Below are 19,285 nucleotides of genomic sequence, written 5' to 3'. Positions count from 1 at the left end.
TTTGTCCGTTCATCTAACCACTTAGGAACACTGGCCAGAGCAAACATTTTAACATTTTAAACTATATATTTTTATTGATTTCAAAGTGGAAGGGAGAGGGATAGAAAGATAGAAACATCAGTGATGAGAGAGAATCAATGGTTGGCTGCATTCTGCACACCCCATACTGGGAATCAAGGCCAAAACCTGGATATGTGGCCTGTTGCGAAATCGAACTATGACCTCCTGATTCATAGGTTGATGCTCAACCACTGAGCTACCAACATTCCAACTTTTGAAAGATGTTGTCCAATTGTGTTTCTTTTTTATTTATTTATTTTTTATTTTTTTTATTTCTTTATTGATTAAGGTGTCACATATTTGTCCTCATCCCCCCATTCCCATCCCACACCCCTCCCCATGGATGCCCCAACCCCCTGTTGAACTTAACCATTGGTTAGGCTCTTATGCATGCACACAAGACCTTTGGTTGATCTCTCCCTTCTCCCCCCACCCTCCTCTATCCTCCCTCTGAGGCCCGATAGTCCGATCGATGCCTCCTTTTTTCTGGTTCTGTTCTTGTTCATTAGTCCATGTTGTTCATCATTTCCCCTAGATTAGCGAAATCATGTGTCACTAGAGATATACTTATAAGAATTGAATGTGCGACGAGCAATAATAGTTATGCTGACAGGCAAATGAATCAGTCTGTAGTGAGTTTCTTTCTGGACCAACAGTTCTTTTGAGACCCAATATCAATGTCCACCAGTTCCTTATGAGTACATGTCGTCACTGACCCCTCAGCTCTGGATGGTGGACAAATGGTGGTAATGCAGGTCCGACTCCCTCTGGTTTGGTCTCGGCCGGACCCAGGGGCACAGCTTCATCCGGATCCAGGGGCCCACGGCCTCACCCGGACCCGGGGCCAGGCTCACCCAGAACCAGGGGCCCACGGCCTCACCCGGATCCGGGGCCAGGCTCACCCGGATCCAGGGGCCCACGGCCTCACCCGGACCCGGGACCCAGGCTCACCCAGATCCAGGGGCCCACGGCCTCACCCGGACCTGGGGGCAGGCTCACCCGGATCCTGGGGCCCACGGCCTCACCCGGACCCGGGGCCAGGCTCACCCGGATCCAGGGGCGCACGGCCTCACCAGGACCCGGGGCCAGGCTCACCCGGATCCAGGGGCCCACGGACTCACCAGGACCCGGGGCCAGGCTCACCCGGATCCAGGGGCCCACGGCCTCACCCGGACCCGGGGCCAGGCTCACCCGGATCCTGGGGCCCATGACCTCACCCGGACCCGGGGCCAGGCTCACCCGGATCCAGGGGCCCACGGCCTCACCCGGACCCGGGGCCAGGCTCACTCGGATCCAATTGTGTTTCCAAAATGCCTTGCAAATTTAACCTCTCACCATGGTCTTAGATTACTTCGCATTGTGACTCTTACATCAAATATTTAGAACACTAATTGAAGGCCAATGTGTATGTGGACCTCTTAAATATATGGTTTGGACAAGAAGAACAAGGGGACACGGCGAGCATTGCTACCCATGGCTCACGTTGTCTGTTTTCTTCTCTTTGCTGCTGCCTCACCTTCAGGTGGCCTGGGGCGAAGCCCTTGTTCTTCAAAAGCCTGGCGGTCCTCCTGGGTTATCTGTCCTGGGCCGTCAGCCTGGGCATAGCCAACAGCTGATCCTGGCGCGTGAGGGAGTTCAACACTACAACCATCGCTGTCATGTACTTTGGACTTTGGGAAACTTCTTATGTCGACACCCTTAATGTGTCCGGCCTGAAGCTGGAGGTGTCCGTGTTCTCCAGGCTCAACAAGAGCTGGGGCATTCCGGATGAGATCCACTATGGCCAGGACCTGATGCTGCTGGCCAACTTCCTGGCGCCAGTGTCCCTGGTGTTCAGCACTCTGGCGGTCTGGGCCAGCTGGATCTGTGCCCGGTTCCCATACTTCTTCCGCACCTGCTACAACACCGCCGCCCTTCATCTCTCCCTCAGCTGCTTCTGCCTCATGCTCACGGTGGCCTGGAACTTTATCACAGACCTTTCTGGCCAAACCACCCTGGAGTTTCCACCTAAGTTTCCTGTTAACAAAGACATGGTCCACAGTAAGCGCATCTCCTACGTGCTGCCGCTGGGTGTCCTGGCCTCCATCTTCTCCCTCATAAGCGTCATGATTTTCTCCACGGAGAGCTGTTCCATGGAGCAAGAGAAACCCAAACTGTCAAGGCCAAAGGTCTGAATGAGGGCCCGCCCTCTGCAATGGCTGGCAGGAGCTTTCTTGAAGAAATGTCCTGTGTACACTTCATAGTGTTGCAAACATCCAGGCGATCCAAATAAAACAGGCTTGGCTTTCCAGAGTGTTTCTGAAGCTCCTATTCTCCTCTCCTGCTCTCTTCTTCAAGAGGTTTTACTCTTTGCAGCTGCTTGCGTGCTGAAATCTGTAGGCAAACATATTCTGTATATACTGTCACAACTCAAAGGCCCTGGCTCCGTGGTTGAGCATCAGGGCACATGCCCCTGTTGCAGGCTCAATACCCAGTCAGGGGATGTTTCTCTGTCTCTCTCACACTTCCTTTCTCTGAAATCAATAAAAACATATATTTTTAAAGACAATAAGGACAAAGTGAACACATTTTCAGATAAAGAACCTACAATCAGAGACACTTTCACAAGAAAGTTATTGGAGACAGAATGAAGGAACTGGATGCAGAAGCAGTGGTGAACACAAAATTAGTGAGAATGTGGGTTTAGCTAAACCAGGAATGCTGATAAGTTTTAAATGCCTGTATTATGGAGTTCACATCTATATATATATGTATAATGGAGGGATACACAGATTTGTCCGGGACGCCGTCACATCATGACCTTTCACAGGGTGGGCAGGGTTGTGGGGCCCCAGGGTGGCACTCCAGGTCTAAGCGGGATTTTGTTCCACCCAGGCAGACTAGCCTGGGGCCTGCAGCCCAATCCCAATGCTGACCAGTGGTTTACTAAACTTTATTGGAGCTGCTCTCCCACCCCCTGTCCCAGGACCCCACTGCCCTCAGAAGGTTGCCCCATCAGCATCCTGACAGGTGGGCAGCCTGGGAGAGCTGAGTGAGGCGCTGGCTACAGGGAGCCATGGAGGGGTGGGGCTGCTGGAGCCAAGCTACAGGGAGTCTGAGGAGATTGCCTGAAGGAAGATGTAGCTTCAGCAAAGCATCCAGCTCAGAGCCACAGCCGAGGGGTCCGCAGGCAAGCAGACAAACCTCTGCCTGAGGATTGGCTCCAGGGCGAGCGCTGCAGCATTGGCAAAGCTGCTGGCCAGGAGGCAGGTAGGCCAAGGGGCATAGAGCTGTGCCACAGCGAGTTGCACTGCAGGGGCCTTGTGCAGGGGCAGGGGTGGGCAGGTGGGGATCTGCTTGCCAGCAGAGAGTGAGGTTCTGCAGTGGCCCCATGACTCAGGTTGGTCCGGTGTGAAATGCTGATATGGAAGGATGCTGGTGCGGAGGTGCGCAGGCCCTCAGCCATGAGGTGGGGTTTGAGGGGAGGCGCCACCTCACCAGAGGATTGCCTCATTGCTGGGTACCCCAATGTGGTGGTTCGGCAAAGTTCCTAGTGCTAATTGGCATCACTGTGGCCTGCACACTTGAGAGGCTGTGACCCCTGCTCCTGCCTTGGCACAAAAGCAAGCCTATTCCTGCCCCCAGTTCCCATGTGCCTGCATAGAGAGTGCAAAGCCTACCACCTGCTCTACAGAAGCGGGGGATATAAAGAATGGGAGCGGGGGGCAGGTAGAGGAAAGAATGTGGAGCATCCACGATGAAGAGTTGCTTGAGAACAAGGCTCAGAAGCCTTCTGGGGATGTGAGTTCTGTTTGCCTCATGGCTGTCCCTTAGGAAAGGTGGAGAGTGAAGTTGTGAGGGCTCCCTGCATCCTGAGTCCAGTTGCACAGGCAACTGGAATTGGCCTCAATTTCCTGGTCTGTAAAAAGGATTAAACATGTCCCAGGGCCTTCACTGAGCTTTCAGGGACATTTGAAATTCTATATAAAGTAAGTGAGGGAAGAAATGAGAAAGAAAAGGAAGGGTGAGCAACACAAGCGACCTGTAGACCTATTGTCACTTAAATTGGGAGTATAGTCAATAGTGTTGTAATGATGGTATGATGCCAGGTGGGTACTGGAAATATCAGAGAACACAGTGTAAAGAATATGATTGTCTGACCACTATTCTGTTGAGAAGCCAAAACCCTATTTTGTAAAAACTGCTGTTTGGAATTTTCTGCTGTTTTTCTTAGACGGCCTCTTATTCTAATAATATAACTTTGCTTTCTAGCCTGCTTTAGCCTGCTTGAATAATGAGGACAATAAACTTAGCTGTCTGACCTTGTAGGCCAGAGACTAGATATGCCCATAAATTTAGCTGTCTGACCTTCTGGGTCAAGGCTAGTTATGCCCATAATTTTTAGAACTGTGCTTGTTTTCAAAGACAGCAGTGAGATAACCACTAATTGCACAGAGGGCTGGTTCCTTAATAAAAAGGGAAGTTCTGCTTGTAGCTTTGCTTAGAATTTGAATTCATTTTCTCTAAGCCCACCACAGTGAATAAAGTGTAACTCCAAACTTTCCTGCATTGTTTGATTATTACGGTCCTCTGTAACACTGTAACTAATATAAAACCTGAAACTAATCCTATATAATAGAAAGGTAATATGCAAGTTGATCCTCACACCCTTGCATCACCAGATGGCCACCCTCACATTATCACCCAATGGCCGCCCCCATGTCATCACATGATGGCCACGACAAAATAGCCAGCCACACTTCATCACAATATGACCACCACATGTCATCACAAGGTGGATGCCACAAGATGGCCACCACCACATCATCACAAGATGGCCACCCTAATGTTGTCACAAGATGGCTGCCCCACGTCATCACAACATGGCCACATCTATGTTGTCACAAGATGGCTGCCACAGGATGGCCACTCCCACATCCTCATATTATGGGCACCCAGACGTCATCACAAGATGGCCACCCCATGTCGTGACAACATTGTCAAACTCTTGTCACAAGATGGTCACTGTCACATCATCACAAAATGTTCACACCCACGTTGTCACAATATGGCTGCCCCATGTCATCACAAGCGTGTTTTAAGGGCAGGGTAGTTGGGGATGAACAGGTCTTCAGGGAAGGGCAGTTAGGGGCAATCAGGCTGGTAGGGGAGGGCAGTTAGGGGTGACTAGGCCTGCAGGGGAGGGCAGTTGGAGGCAACCATGTTGGCAAGTGAGGGCAGTTAGGAGTGCCTGGGCCAGCAGGGGAGGGCAGTTGGGGGAGACCAGGCTGGTAGTGGAGGGCAGTTGGGGGAGACCTAAGCCTGCAGGGGAGGGCAGTTGTGGGGGACCAGGCCAGCAGGGGAGGGCAGTTGATGGGACCATGCCTGAAGGGAAGGGTAGTTGTGGGGGACCAGGCCTGAAAGGGAGGGGATTTTAGGGGGACAAGGCCTGCAGGGGAGGGCAGTTGATGGGACCCATGCCTGAAGGGGTGGGTAGTTTTGGGGGACCAGGCCTGCAAGGGAGGGGAATTGGGAGGGACAAGGCCTGCAGGGGAGGGCAGTTGGGGGCGACCAGATGAGCATGAGAGAGCAGTTAGGGGCAATCAGCCTTACAGGGGAGGGCAATTAGGGGTGACTGGGCTGGCAGGTGAGGGCAATTAGGGGCAACTAGGCCTTCAGGGAGGGCAGTTAGGGACAATTGGGCTGGCAGGGGAAGGCTGTTGAGGGGGAACAGGGATATAGGGGAGGGCAGTTGGGAGGGACAATGTCTGCAGGGGAGAGCAGTTGAGGGGGACGAGGCCTGCAGGGGGGGCTACAATGCTATCAAGGGATGGCAGTTAGGGGTGATTGAACCAGCAGGGGAGATCAGTTGGGGGAGAGCAGGCAAGAAGTATTGGGCAGTTGGGGAGGACCAACCCTGCAGGGGAGGAGTGTTGGGGGGAGACCAGGCCTCCAGTGGAGGGGAGTTGGGGGTACCAGGCCTGCAGGGGAGGGCAGTTGAAGGAGACCTGCCAGCAGTGGAAGGCAGTTGGGAAAACCCAGGCCTGCAGGGGAGGGCAGTTAGGGGCCATCAGTCCAGCAGGGAGAGTAGCTGAGGGTGACATTGCTGGCAAGGGAGAGTAGTTAGGGGTGACTGGGCTAGCAAAAGAGGGCATTTGGGGTAGACCAGGCCTGCAGGGGAGGGCAGTTGAAGGAGACTTGCCGGCAGTTGAGGACAGTTCATGGGGGACACAGGCCTCCAGGGGAGGGTGGTTGGGAGATCAAGGCCAGCCAGGGAGGGCAGATGGGGAAACCCAGGACTGCAGAGAGGGTCATTGGGGGGACGATGCCTGCAGGGCAGGGGAGTTGGGGGGGACCAGACCAGCAGGGGAGTGCAGTTGGTAGGACCCAGGCCTGCATGTTTGGTAATCAGGGGGAGACCAGGCCGCCAGGGGAGGGCAGTTGGGGGCAATTAGGATTGCAGGGGAGCGCAGTTAGGGTTGACTGGACCAGCAGGGGAGGTTAGTTGGTGGAGAACAGACAAGATTGTGGAGACAGCTTAGTACTTTGTTCAAAGTTGAACACACATACAGTTACAGCATGACCCACACACAGTCTCACTCCTACCTAACACTCCAGAAATGAGAACATACACCATGCAAAGGTTTAGACACAAATGTTCTCAGAGATGGAAGGTGTAAGAGCCAAAACTTAAAATGGATCTAAATGTTCCCAAACTGACGAAGGGATAAACAAACTGTGGTATATCCATACAATGGAAGATGGCTCTGCCATTGAAAGGAATGGTCTGCTCCCAGGAGCTACAATACAGTTGAACCTTGAAAACATTATGCGAGGTGAGAAGGGCCAGACACCAAACATTACACCAAGTGCGACTGGGCTGCACTTGTAAGTTTGGTATGGAGCTCCATTGTATGGATGTAGCATACATAATTTCACCAAACCCTACTGTTGCCTTTGACAAGGTTTCCCATTGTTCAATGTCACACAGCGCTGTGATGCCCATCTCTATTGTAAAATATTTGTCGCCAGTCTTAATTGGGTTTTTCAACAAATGCCCATGAGTGGAACTCCCTGTTTAAAAGTTTGAATGTATTTTTGTTGATTTTTGAGACAGGGAGGGAAAAAGAGAGAGAGAAGAGGAAGAAGACAGAGAGGGAGGGAGGAAGGGAGGGAGGAACATTGACTTGGTGTTCCACTGACTGTTGCAATCATTGTTGGCTTATTGTATGTGCACTGACCAGGGATCAAAGTAGCCATTTTGGCCAGTTGAGAAGACTCTCTAACCACTTAGGAACACTGCAGGGTGAAAGTCTGCATATTTTAAGGCTTTTAGTAAAAATTGCCCAAGGACCCTTCTCAAGCCGAGTATGGGGGTCAAGTATCTCCATTCGGGAATATGGAATTTCCCTATCCAATATAGCCCTCCTCATCCCCAGGGGACGGTTACAGGACTGTTTGTCCCACCCTCATGACGCTCTCTATTGGTTTACAGTTTCTCGGGACACATGGCCATGAACACGCTGGTCCACAGTGCCAACTGCCAAGTAGTGGGTTTCATTGTCACCACCACAGGATGGATCTTCTCCATGACTTGCATGGGCCTGGTGGAGTGGTGGGTTTGGTACATGGAGAACAGCTCTGCCCCCTCCACGGGGCTGGCCTGTGTAGGGATGTGGAAGGTCTGCACTTAACAGTCCAACAGCCTCCAGAGCAAAGCCATAGCGTGACACCTCTACACTTACAGTGACACCTACCTACTGCTCAATATCCGCATCTCTCAGCACATGCTGCTGGCCACCAGCCTCCTGGCTCTCTTGGGGAAAGTGCTCATGGTCATGGGCCTGCAGAGAGTGTGCGTGTCTCATCTTCAGAAGGAAAACACCTGCAATCTCTTCTTGGCTTCCAGAGTCCTGAGCATCATAGCTGGCACATTTATCTTCATGGCTGTGATCTGGAACTACCACTCTGTGATGAATGAAGAGGGCATATGCTTCCCGCCATCCTTCCACATCCCCTTCAGGCCAGACCAGCAGGAGATGGGCAGCATCATCCCTGTGGCGGTTCTGGCTGCCATCCTGATGCTGCCGAGTGGGCTGTTAACCCTCTCTAACCAGCTTCCCCCCGACAACCAAGTGTACCCCAAGTTCTCAGAAGTGTGAAAATCCCACTTGCATAGCTTTGCAAATCCAACATGAGCAGTTTATGGGGGTGAAGTATTATCAGGATGCTCTAGGAAATAGTTCCAAGGACTCACGACAATAGAAAAGGCCATTTTCAGTTCCAAGCCCTTGTCAAGGGCTCTTTGGGAATGACTGTTTAAGGTTCTCACTTTACTCATTTTTCACAGGAATAAGGCAAGAGATTGTGTCCTGCACCTTTCCCATCAGCACAGCACACAACGAGGGCGCCTGAGGGAGGTGGCATTTCTCTCATTCTTTCTCCTCCATGGGCTCCTCACAAAGTACCCAGGAGCAACAGGCTGCCTTGTGGCCTTTGGGCTTGGGGCCAGCATGGGACAGTGCCTGGCCTCTGCTGGAGGTGCCAGGCAGGGAGGGGTCCCTGTGAGAGCACTTGAGGAGGGAGACCCAGCAGAGACAGCGCCTGGGCTCAGGGACACCAGCAGGTGCCTGCCAAAGTGCCCGCCCAGTGAGCTGAGTGTTTCCTGACACAGGAGTCACTTTGCCCTTTTGATTCCTTGTTCTCCCTGTTTGCCAGCCCCTTTGGCCCTATCTTCTCCTCCCTACCCACCTCCATTCCCAGATGATATGTTCCTTGTGAGTTCCTAGCAGGAATTCTTCCAGGGAGACAGTATGGTCCAACTGAAAGCAGAGTCCGGTGACAGCCAGGGCCCAAGTCAGTTTTGCACCAAGGTCCTGGTGCAAGGACTGTTCAGGGAGGCCTCCCCCTGGCCTGGACTAGCTCCCTATCATGAGACTTGATCCCCATCACCTTGCTTTCTCTTCCAGTTTTTCTACTTAACACTCGGATGGATTACAGTGACTATTTGGTCTAAGACCTTAAAAAGGATATTTCTACAGTAGAAAGGCTTCAACTCTTGAAGACCTGTTCAGTGACTCTGGCCCTTTAAGGAGCCTATTGTCATAGACCTGCAGGCCAGCCCTGGAAGCCATGGAAACATAAGAATGTTTGGTTTCCTCATCTCTGTTATAGCCTGGCAGTTGCTACCATTTGTACCTCTGAGACGTCCTCCTCCTGCCTTCTGTATTGGCTGGGTAACCATTGTGCTTTATTTTTTACCCTAGTTAAGAGAGCCCTGAGATTTCTTGTGGTGTGGGGGTGTCTATGTAATCCATTTATTTGCTCTGTGAACAGGTTAACTGTCATCAGCAGTCCTGCAGAGAGGTGAAGGTAGGCCACTTTAATTGTTCATCCTTTATGTAAGACTTGTCTAGTTTAAGAACATGTTTTTATTGATTTCAGAGAGAGAGAGGAAGGGATATGGAGAGGGAGAATAAACATCAATGATGAAAAACACAGATTGGCTGCCTACTGCACCACTCCTACTGAGAATAGAGTATCCAACTGACCAGGAATTGAACCTTGACCTCCTGGTTCAGAGGTTGATTATCAACAAATGAGACACACCAACCAGGCCCACAATGCCATTTCAACTGTTCCTTCCACAAGTTGTTCAGGGTTATCTGGCCCGAAAGAATGATCTTTATAAATAAGGCATCTTCCATGATTATCTGGCCATGAGAAGGAATTTCTGCTATCAGCTTGGGCATTCTCTCCTCCTGTCCCTCCCACTGGGGGCGCCTCAGAATAAAGCCCGAACCCCTCAAAGCTCTCCATGCACTGGCTTCGATGCCCACTCCTGTTCACCCTTTGTTCATTTCTATTCTTGTATTGCTCTACATGCTCCCATTTATCTCCAACTTAAAATATAGAAATATCCCTGGTAATCCCAGCAGATGCCATCTTGTTTTACCTTCCCAGTGTATTTCAGAATGGGCAAAAATAAGATCCTGCTACACTCTTATACTTTTCTTATCCTCATTTTATTTATTTTTAATTTTGTATCATTAATTTTAATTGATATTTTAGAGAGAGAAGAAGGGTGAGGGAGAATAGAAACATCTGTCAGCTGCTTCCTGCATGCACCCTAACAGGGACTATGCTGGCACCTCAGATATGTGTTGTGATAAAAAATCAAACCGGCAACTTTTTGGTGCACAGGACAATGCCCACTCAGCTAAGCCACATCAACCAGGGATCTTATTTTCATTTTAAATTTAACCCACCATGAACTTTTCTCATGATACTGAATTCCCTTCTCCTCTAATGTCTGCTGGGTTCTACAGGGAATTAATTACTTTAATACTAGGTATTGCAGCATATTTGTGTATCAGAATTAATCGTCTATTGCTTCCTAAGGTTTTTTTTTATTATTTTTATTTCAAAAAATTATACTCATAACACATAACTGTAAGTTTCAAACAGCCACAGATTATTTAAACAATCAGCCTGGTCAGTGTGTTTCAGTGGCTGAGCATGGGGCTATGAACCAGGAGATCATGGTTCAATTCCCAGACAGGGCACATGCCCAGGTTGCAGGTTTGATCCCCAGCAGGGGATGTTCAGAAGACAGCCCATCCATAATTCTCTCTCTTCATTGATGCATCTATCTCTCTCTCCCCCTCTCACTTTCTCTCTCAAATCATAGCCTCAGGTCATGTAGCAAGGGAAACCATTTACACAGGAATGCCCTGGGCACAATTCCTGTCTTCAGAAACAGGCAGAAGGGAACCAGGGTGTTTGGGGATACCTGCTGAGGTGGGAAACTAAAGGAAGCAAGAAACCAGAGATATTATCTCTTTTAAGCTTAGTGATGGTGACAGGTGTATTTACCCCTGGACTGGTCATTGAGTTGTACACTTAGATTTGGTGCAATTTTCTATATGAATGTGATTCTGCACAATATTAATAGCTTTAAAATTCACCATCTCTCTGATCCCATTGTGTGTACGAGTTTGTAACATGCTGCTTGAACTTGGTATATTGTGGACATCTTCCCTTTGGTCACATTACATTTTATTTTATTTTTAAGTTTCTCTTTGTGTTTGAAAGTATTATAGATGTACCCATTCCTTGTCCCATTAACTCCCTAAACCCTGCATCCTGCCCAGGCATTCACTGAACTATTTCCTATATACATGGGTTATCCATATACATTCTATGGTTAATCTCTTCCCATTGCCCCACCCCTCTACACACACACACACACACACACACACACACACACACACACACACACACACACACACATCATCCCTCAGAGATTTAGCATTCTATTCTATGCTTCCATGTCTCTGGATCTATATTGTTCATCAATGTTTTTTTAAAAATCTTTATTGTTGAAAGATTACACCTGTCCCATTCCTGCCCCCCCAATCAACCCCCTCCAGCACATCCTGTACCACACCCCAGGGCTTCAGCACCCTATGTCTGCTTTAATAGGTTCTGCATATGCATACAAGGTCCTTAGTTAATTACCTCCCAACCACCACTTTCCCTTGCCTTTCTTCAAAGACTCTTCCCTCTATCCATGCTTCCATGTCTCTGGATCCACTCTGTACATCAGTTTATTTTATTCATGAGATTTCACATTAGAGTGAGATCATGGGATACTTGTCTTTCTCTGACTAAGTTTGCTTAGCATGATACTTTCCAGGTCCCTCCATGCTGTCTCAAAGGCTAAGAGATCCTTCTTTTTGATAGGTCCCTAATATTCCATTGTGCAATGCAAAACTGCTAAATGTTGGAGAAGGTGTGGAGAAATTAGAATCTGAATATATAGCTGGTGAGAATGTATGAAACTACCAACAGGCAGTTCCTACATTCACTGCAAAAGGGCAGCCGCTTAGAAAGACAGCTTAGTACTTTGTTCAAATTTAAACACACATACAGGTACAGCATGAACCACGCAAGGTCTCACTCACACCTATCTACACTCCAGAAATGAGAAAATACACCCATGCAGACTTTTAGACACTAATCTTCACCGTAATGGAATTTGTAAGAGCCAAAATTTAAAATGGATCTAAATGTCCCCTAACTGACAAGGGATAAACAAACTGTAGTACATCCATACAATGAAGACGGCTCTGCCATTGAAAGGACTGATCTGCTCCCAGAAGCTACAATACAGATGAACCTTGAAAACATTATGCGAGGTGAGAAGGGCCAGACACCAAAGATCACACCAAGTGCAACTGGGCTGCACTTGTAAGTTTGTTATGGAGCTCCATTGTATGGTTGTGGCATACATTATTTCACCAAACGCTACTGTTGGCATTGGCATGGTTTCCCATTGTTCAATGTCACACAGCGCTGTGATGCCCATCTCTATTGTAAAATATCTGTCGCCAGTCTTAATTGGGTCTTTCAACAAATGCCCATACGTGCAACTGCCTGTTTGAAAGTTTGAATGTATTTTTGTTGATTTTTGAGACAGGGAGTGGGAAGAGAGAGAGAAGATGAAGAAGAGTGAGAGGGAGGGAAGGAGGGAGGGAGGAACATTGACTTGGTGTTCCACTGACTGTTGCAATCATTGCTGGCTTATTGTATGTGCACTGACCAGGGATCCATGTAGCAATTTTGGCCTGTTGAGAAGACGCTCTAACCAGGTAGGTATGCTGCAGGGTGAAAGTCTGCATATTTTAAGGCTTTTAGTAAAAATTGCCCAAGGACCCTTCGCCAGCCGAGTATGCGGGTCAAGTATCTCCATTCAGGAATATAGCATTTCCCTCTCCAATATAGCCCTGCTCATCCCCAGGGGGCAGTTCCAGGACAGTTTGTCCCACCCTCATGACCCTCTCTATTGGTTTGCAGTTTCCCGGGATACATGGCCATGAACATGCTGGTCCACAGTGCCAACTGACAAGTAGTGGGTTTCATTGTCACCACCACAGGATGGATCTTCTCCACGACCTGCATGGGCCTGGCGGAGTGGCGGGTTTGGTACATGGAGAACAGCTCCGCCCCCTCCCCGGGCCTGGCCTGTGTAGGGATGTGGAAGGTCTGCACTTACCAGTCCAACAGCCTCCAGAGCAGAGCCATAGCATGTCATCGCTACACCTACAGTGACACCTACGTGCCAATCAATATTCGAATCGCTCAGCACCTGCTGCTGGCTGCCAACCTCCTGGCTCTCTTGGGGAAAGTGCTCACGGTCATGGGCCTACAGAAAGTATGCTTGGCTCATCTTCAGAAGAAAAACACCTGCCATCAGTTCTTCGCTTCCAGTGTCCTGAGAATCATAGCTGGCACATTTATCTTCATGGCTGTGATCTGGAACTACCACTCTGTGATGAATGAAGAGGGCATATGCTTCCCGCCATCCTTCCACATCCCCTTCAGGCCCAACAAGCAGGAGATGGGCAGCACCGTCCCCTTGGCGGTTCTGGCTGCCATCCTGATGCTGCTGAGTGGGCTGTTTACCCTCTCTTACCAGCTTGTCCCCAACAGCCAAGTGTACCCCCAGGTCTCAGAAATGAGAAATTCCCACTTCCAAACTTTGTAAATCCACAATGCCCAGTTTATCGGGGTAAAGTATTATCAGGATGCTCTAGGAAATAGTTGCAAGGACTCACGACCATAGAAAAGGCCATTTTGAGCAGAAAGTGGTCATTTGTTTATGTCCAAATTGAGATCCTTGATTGGTTAATGAACTTCCATTAAAAAAAAAAAAAAAACACCACTGTCCACCTGTCTTAATTATTGGGGGTTCGGTCCACAAAGATTTGTGCACAAGGAGTGGGTCCCTCAGCCCACCTGCACCCTCTTCAATCTGGGAACCTTCAGGGGAGCCCTCTCCAATCCTGGAATTTCTGTCTGTCTTTGAAATCATATGAGCGGATTTTCAGAGACCCCAACCCAGTTTGGTTTGGTGATCACAGCATAATAGAGGTCCTTTCCTTTTTATTTCCCTTTGGTCCAATTGTGTAGATTTCCTAGAAGTCACAAAATAGCTTCCCTTTAATATTTCCTCAACACTGTGACTTTACATATGCCTCTTACCTTTGCATTCCCTCCATCCCCTACCCACAACAGTAACTTGCTCGAGGCTCACTTTGCTCTAGTGTTTTGGAGATCCCGCAATGCGCCAGCCAACAGACCTACGATTCCCAGAATTCCTGGTGCTCCGCGAGCTCTTGGTTGCCACTTCCAGTCCAGGGGCTGCACAAACCAAGAGGACTGTGAACTCCTGCCATTCCCAGGCAGGGCTGACAGGACCAGCCAATCCAGTGGCGTCCCCGGGACCACGGCCGCTTGGCATCTTACCCTGCCCCAGGCTGCTCAGCACATGCGTGCATAGGCCCTGAGCTTCCTAGGAGCTGGAATGCCCCCCGAGTCACTACAGAGAAAGGGCGGGCATCCCACCCTGCTCCCAGCCGCTCGATGCCTGTGGCCATGCCCTCTGCCCACAGGCACGGCCATCTTTCTCTGGTTAATTTGCATGCTCATCTCTGATTGGCTGTGGGCATCTCTGTGGTACGGTCAATTTACATATTTTTCTATTATTAGTATAGATAATCAAGGTTATATACCTATTGTGTGAAATGAGAGTTGCTCGGATTCTCACAGCTCCCTCTCAAACTGCCACTACAAACAACTAACCAGACCTTCTATGCCATGGCCCTAACACCTCTCCACTCCACCTGTACAGCCAATTTTCCCAAATGTGCAAAAGCAAAATAGTGGAAGGAATCCGCCTTCCATTACCAGACTCAGAAGTTATTACGATTCCGCCATAATCATTTTCTCTCTCCTTCCTTCCCTTCTTTTCATCTATTTTTCTTTCTCTGAAGACCTAAAGCAAACCCCAGACATCACATTTCTTCATCCTTATACACTTCAAAAGTAGTGTCTAAAAAAAGGACATTTCCCTGCAAAATGACAGTACACCTTTAATGTTAAAAACCTTTTGTTGTTATTATCAAACTCTTATTAGAATTTTTAAAGCTTTAAAAATAATTGTACAGCCCTAGCTGGTTCGGCTCAGTGGATATAGCATCGGACTGCGGACTGAAAGGTACCAGGTTCTATTCTGGTCAAGGGCACATACCCGGGGTTTGAGCTGGATGCCCAGTGGGGGCATATAGGAGTCAGCCTATCAATGATTCTCTCTCATCATTGATGTTTCTCTCTCTCTCTCCCTCTTCACACCTCTCTGAAATAAATAATAATATATTTACAAAAATAATTGTACAATTTTATTTCTTTTATTGCATAAGATGTTCAGGCTGCCTCTTAAGGCTCAATTGAAAGCATTCCCCCTTCCACACCTTCTTTGCTATTTTCGTAAAAAGATTTTGGTTTGCTGAATAAAATGAGCCAATTGTCCTGTGTTTAAAATTGCTACCTATCTCTTAAAGCTTAACTGGATTCCGAGTCAGCATAGGTCTTGTTTCTACAAATCTAGGTAACTGCCCTCAGAACCGCACTCCATAGGTATACCCTGTGTGAAAAAAAACAACCACAACACATTTCTCTTCCACGCTTCATGGGTGGTCCAACTCACTTCCTGGGTAAGTTGTAAGCTCCACCCCCACCCCCTCGCCCGCTCCTCTACTAACATCCTCATGTCATTACAATCCAAAATCATGTTTATAGGCATTTCAGGAGAGACAACTTCAGCTTACTCTCTTACTGATGGCTTCTTTCAGCCCATATTAACTAGATATCTTTCATGTGAGAAGTGCTTCTAATATATCTAGTCAAGTACTGCGGGGCCATAACATACACTTTACCCACACCTTCTGTTTCATTGCTCACAGCAACTCGGAAGTTTCAAAGGACTGACTTAAGACTCAACAATTAACTGGGGGAGGTCATTAATAGGTTTAAATTGAGACAGATTCACTTTAATGTGAGAGCTACAGCAGAGAAATCCAAGGGCTGACGTGAAATGACTTTCTTCTCAAAGAATACTTATGTCTCTGAGAGCAGAGTGTGTGACAAAATTTCCCCTTGGAGCATAAGTATATCAGTTATTTAAACATGTGTTCCAAAGACATTGCCTGTGGACCCCAGAATATTCATTGGATCCTTTGGCTATGGGCAAGGGATTCTTCCCTCATCCCTCTGATAGAGCAAATGTAAAGTGGTAGATGCCCCTTCTCTGTCTGCTGTGATTTGCACAATGTCCTTAGAACTGGGAGGAAGTCACAGCCTCTGCATTGAGTGAGAGTCCCTGGCCCCCATCCCAGGGGTTTGAAAGGAGCCTTTGGGTTCCATGGGATTTTCAGGGCTGGCCTGCAGTCAAGGTTTACCCATTCTCCTTGCAGGTCTGGAAGGCTGGGATATGGTTCCTAGGTAAACACCATGTTTCCCCCCATGAAATCTGTCCCCGAAGTAGGCCTTGTTAACAGACTGACAGGACATATAAGTTTGAAACAGGACGTGTGTTATTTAAGTGAGTCAAACCTGTGGTTATTTGAAAAAGGAAGCTCTTGGGAGACATGCTTCTGATGAGGACCAGTTTCTGGAACATGATACCCTGCTGAGGGAAGTGCGCCTGCCTCCTGCTGGTCCAAAAGGAGAATGATTGAACCTCTGGGGCTGTGGAAAGCTGTCTCTTGACCCCTCTTTGCCTTCACTGTCAACAGAGAGCAAGTGGACAGGTCATAACGGTTCAGACACAGCAGGTGAGGCGGCCACCATGGCGGGGTGTGCTCTGAGGAATCTGGGAAAAGAGTTCCTAGCCCTTGTCAAGGGCTCTTTGGGAATGACTGTTGAAGGTTCTCACTTAATTATTTTTTCACAGGAATAAGGCAAAAGAATGTGCCCTATGCATTTCCCATCAGGGCAGCACAAAGCGAGTGCGCCTGAGGGCGGTGATATTTCTCTCATTCTTCCTCCTCCCTGGGAATCCTTCCAAGGTGCCCAGGAGCTAGAGGCTGCCATGTGGCCTTTGGGTTGGGTTCAGTGTGGGACAGTGCCGGGCCTCTGGGGAGCGCCAGGCAGGGAGGGGTCCCTGTGAGAGCACTTGAGGAGGGAGACCCAGCAGAGGCAGCAGCTGGGCTCAGGGACACCAGCAGGTGCCTGTCACAGTGTCCACCCAGTGAGCTGACTGTTTCCTGACTCAGGAGTCACTTTGCCCTTTCTCTTCCTTGTTCTCCCTGTTTGCCACCCCCTTTGGACCTTTCTTCTCCCACCCACCTCCATCCCCAGCTCACTTGTCCCGTGTAATTTCCTATGAGGAACTCTTCCTGGGAGACAGTAAGGTCCATCTGAAAGCAGAGTCCGGTGACAGCCAGGACCCAAGTCAGTTTCACCCCAGGTTCCTGGTCCAAGGACTGATCCGGTATCGCACGCCCCCTCGCCCCATTGCCCTGGCCCTGGCTACCTATCATAACACTTGCTCCCCAATTCCGTGGCTCTTCTTCCAGGGTTTCTACTTAAGACTTGGATGGATTACAGTGACTATTTGGTCTAAGACCTTAAAAAGGACATTTCTACAGTAGAAAGACTTCAACTCTTGACGACCTGTTCAGTGACTCTGGCCCTTTAAGGAGCCTATTGTCATAGGCCTGCAGGCCAGCCCTGGAAGCCATGGAAACATAAGAATGTTTGGTTTCCTCATCTCTGTTATAGCCTGGCAGTTGCTACCATTTGTACCTCTGAGACGTCCTCCTCCTGCCTACTGTATTGGCTGGGTAACCATTGTGCTTTATTTTTTACCCTAGTTAAGAGAGCCCTGAGATTTCTTGTGGTGTGGGGGTGTCTATGTAATACATTTATTTGCTCTGTGAACAGGTTAACTCTCATCAGCAGTCCTGCAGAGAGGTGAAGGTAGGCCACTTTAATTGTTCATCCTTTATGTAAGACTTGTCTAGTTTAAGAACATGTTTTTATTGATTTCAGAGAGAGAGAGGAAGGGACATGGAGAGGGAGAATAAACATCAATGATGAAAAACACGGATTGGCTGCCTACTGCACCACTCCTACTGAGAATAGAGTATCCAACTGACCAGGAATTGAACCTTGACCTCCTGGTTCAGAGGTTGACTATCAACAACTGAGACACACCAACCAGGCCCACAATGCCATTTCAAGTGTTCCTTCCATAAGTTGTTCAGGGTTATCTGGCCCGAAAGAATGATCTTTATAAATAAGGCATCTTCCATGATTATCTGGCCATGAGAAGGAATTTCTGCTATCAGCTTGGGCATTCTCTCCTCCTGTCCCTCCCACTGGGGGCCCCTCAGAATAAAGCCCGAACCCCTCGAAGCTCTCCATGCACTGGCTTCGATGCCCACTCCTGTTCACCCTTTGTTCATTTCTATTCTTGTATTGCTCTACATGCTCCCATTTATCTCCAACTTAAAATATAGAAATATCCCTGGTAATCCCAGCAGATGCCATCTTGTTTTACCTTCCCAGTGCATTTCAGAATGGGCAAAAATAAGATCCTGCTACACTCTTATACTTTTCTTATCCTCATTTTATTTATTTTTAATTTTGTATCATTAATTTTAATTGATATTTTAGAGGGAGAAGAAGGGTGAGGGAGAATAGAAACGTCTGTCAGCTGCTTCCTGCATGCACCCTAAAAGGGACTATGCTGGCACCTCAGATATGTGTTGTGATCGAAAATCAAACCGGCAACTTTTGGGTGCACAGGACAATGCCCACTCAGCTAAGCCACATCAACCAGGGATCTTATTTTCATTTTAAATTCAACCCACCTTGAACTTTTCTCATGATACTGAATTCCCTTCTCCTCTAATGTCTGCTGGGTTCTACAGGGAATTAATTACTTTAATACTAGGTATTGCAGCATATTTGTGTATCAGAATTAATCGTCTATTGCCTCCTATGATTTTTTTATTGTTTTTATTTCAAAAAATTATACTCATAACACATAACTGTAAGTTTCAAACAGCCACAGATTATTTAAACAATCAGCCTGGTCAGTGTGTTTCAGTGGCTGAGCATGGGGCTATGAACCAGGAGATCATGGTTCAATTCCCAGTCACGGCACATGCCCAGGTTGCATGTTTGATCCCCAGCAGGGGATGTTCAGAAGGCAGCCCATTCATAATTCTCTCTCTTCATTGATGCATCTATCTCTCTCTCCCCCTCTCACTTTCTCTCTGAAATCATAGCCTCAGGTCATGTAGCAAAGGAAGCCTTTTACACAGGAATGCCCTGGGCACAATTCCTGTCTTCAGAAACAGGCAGAAGGGAACCAGGGTGTTTGGGGATACCTGCT

General features: G+C 48.4%; 1 protein-coding gene across 1 annotated transcript; it reads left to right on the top strand.

Annotated features, from left to right (window-relative positions):
• Nucleotides 1–8,078: 8,078 nt before the first annotated feature.
• Nucleotides 8,079–13,588, top strand: LOC307096530 (claudin-34-like; the record flags this gene model as incomplete). Its single annotated transcript, XM_079766180.1, has 2 exons — nt 8,079–8,130; nt 12,978–13,588. 2 exons carry the CDS (start codon nt 8,079–8,081, stop codon nt 13,586–13,588), a joined length of 663 nt encoding a protein of 220 aa, XP_079622306.1.
• Between the last annotated feature and the right edge of the window lie 5,697 nt (nt 13,589–19,285).

Source organism: Cnephaeus nilssonii (genome assembly GCF_951640355.1).
Source record: "Cnephaeus nilssonii genome assembly, chromosome: Y".
Classification (NCBI taxonomy): domain Eukaryota; kingdom Metazoa; phylum Chordata; class Mammalia; order Chiroptera; family Vespertilionidae; genus Cnephaeus; species Cnephaeus nilssonii.
Note: the sequence above shows the minus strand (reverse complement) of the source record. Positions and strands in the feature narration are given on the sequence as shown.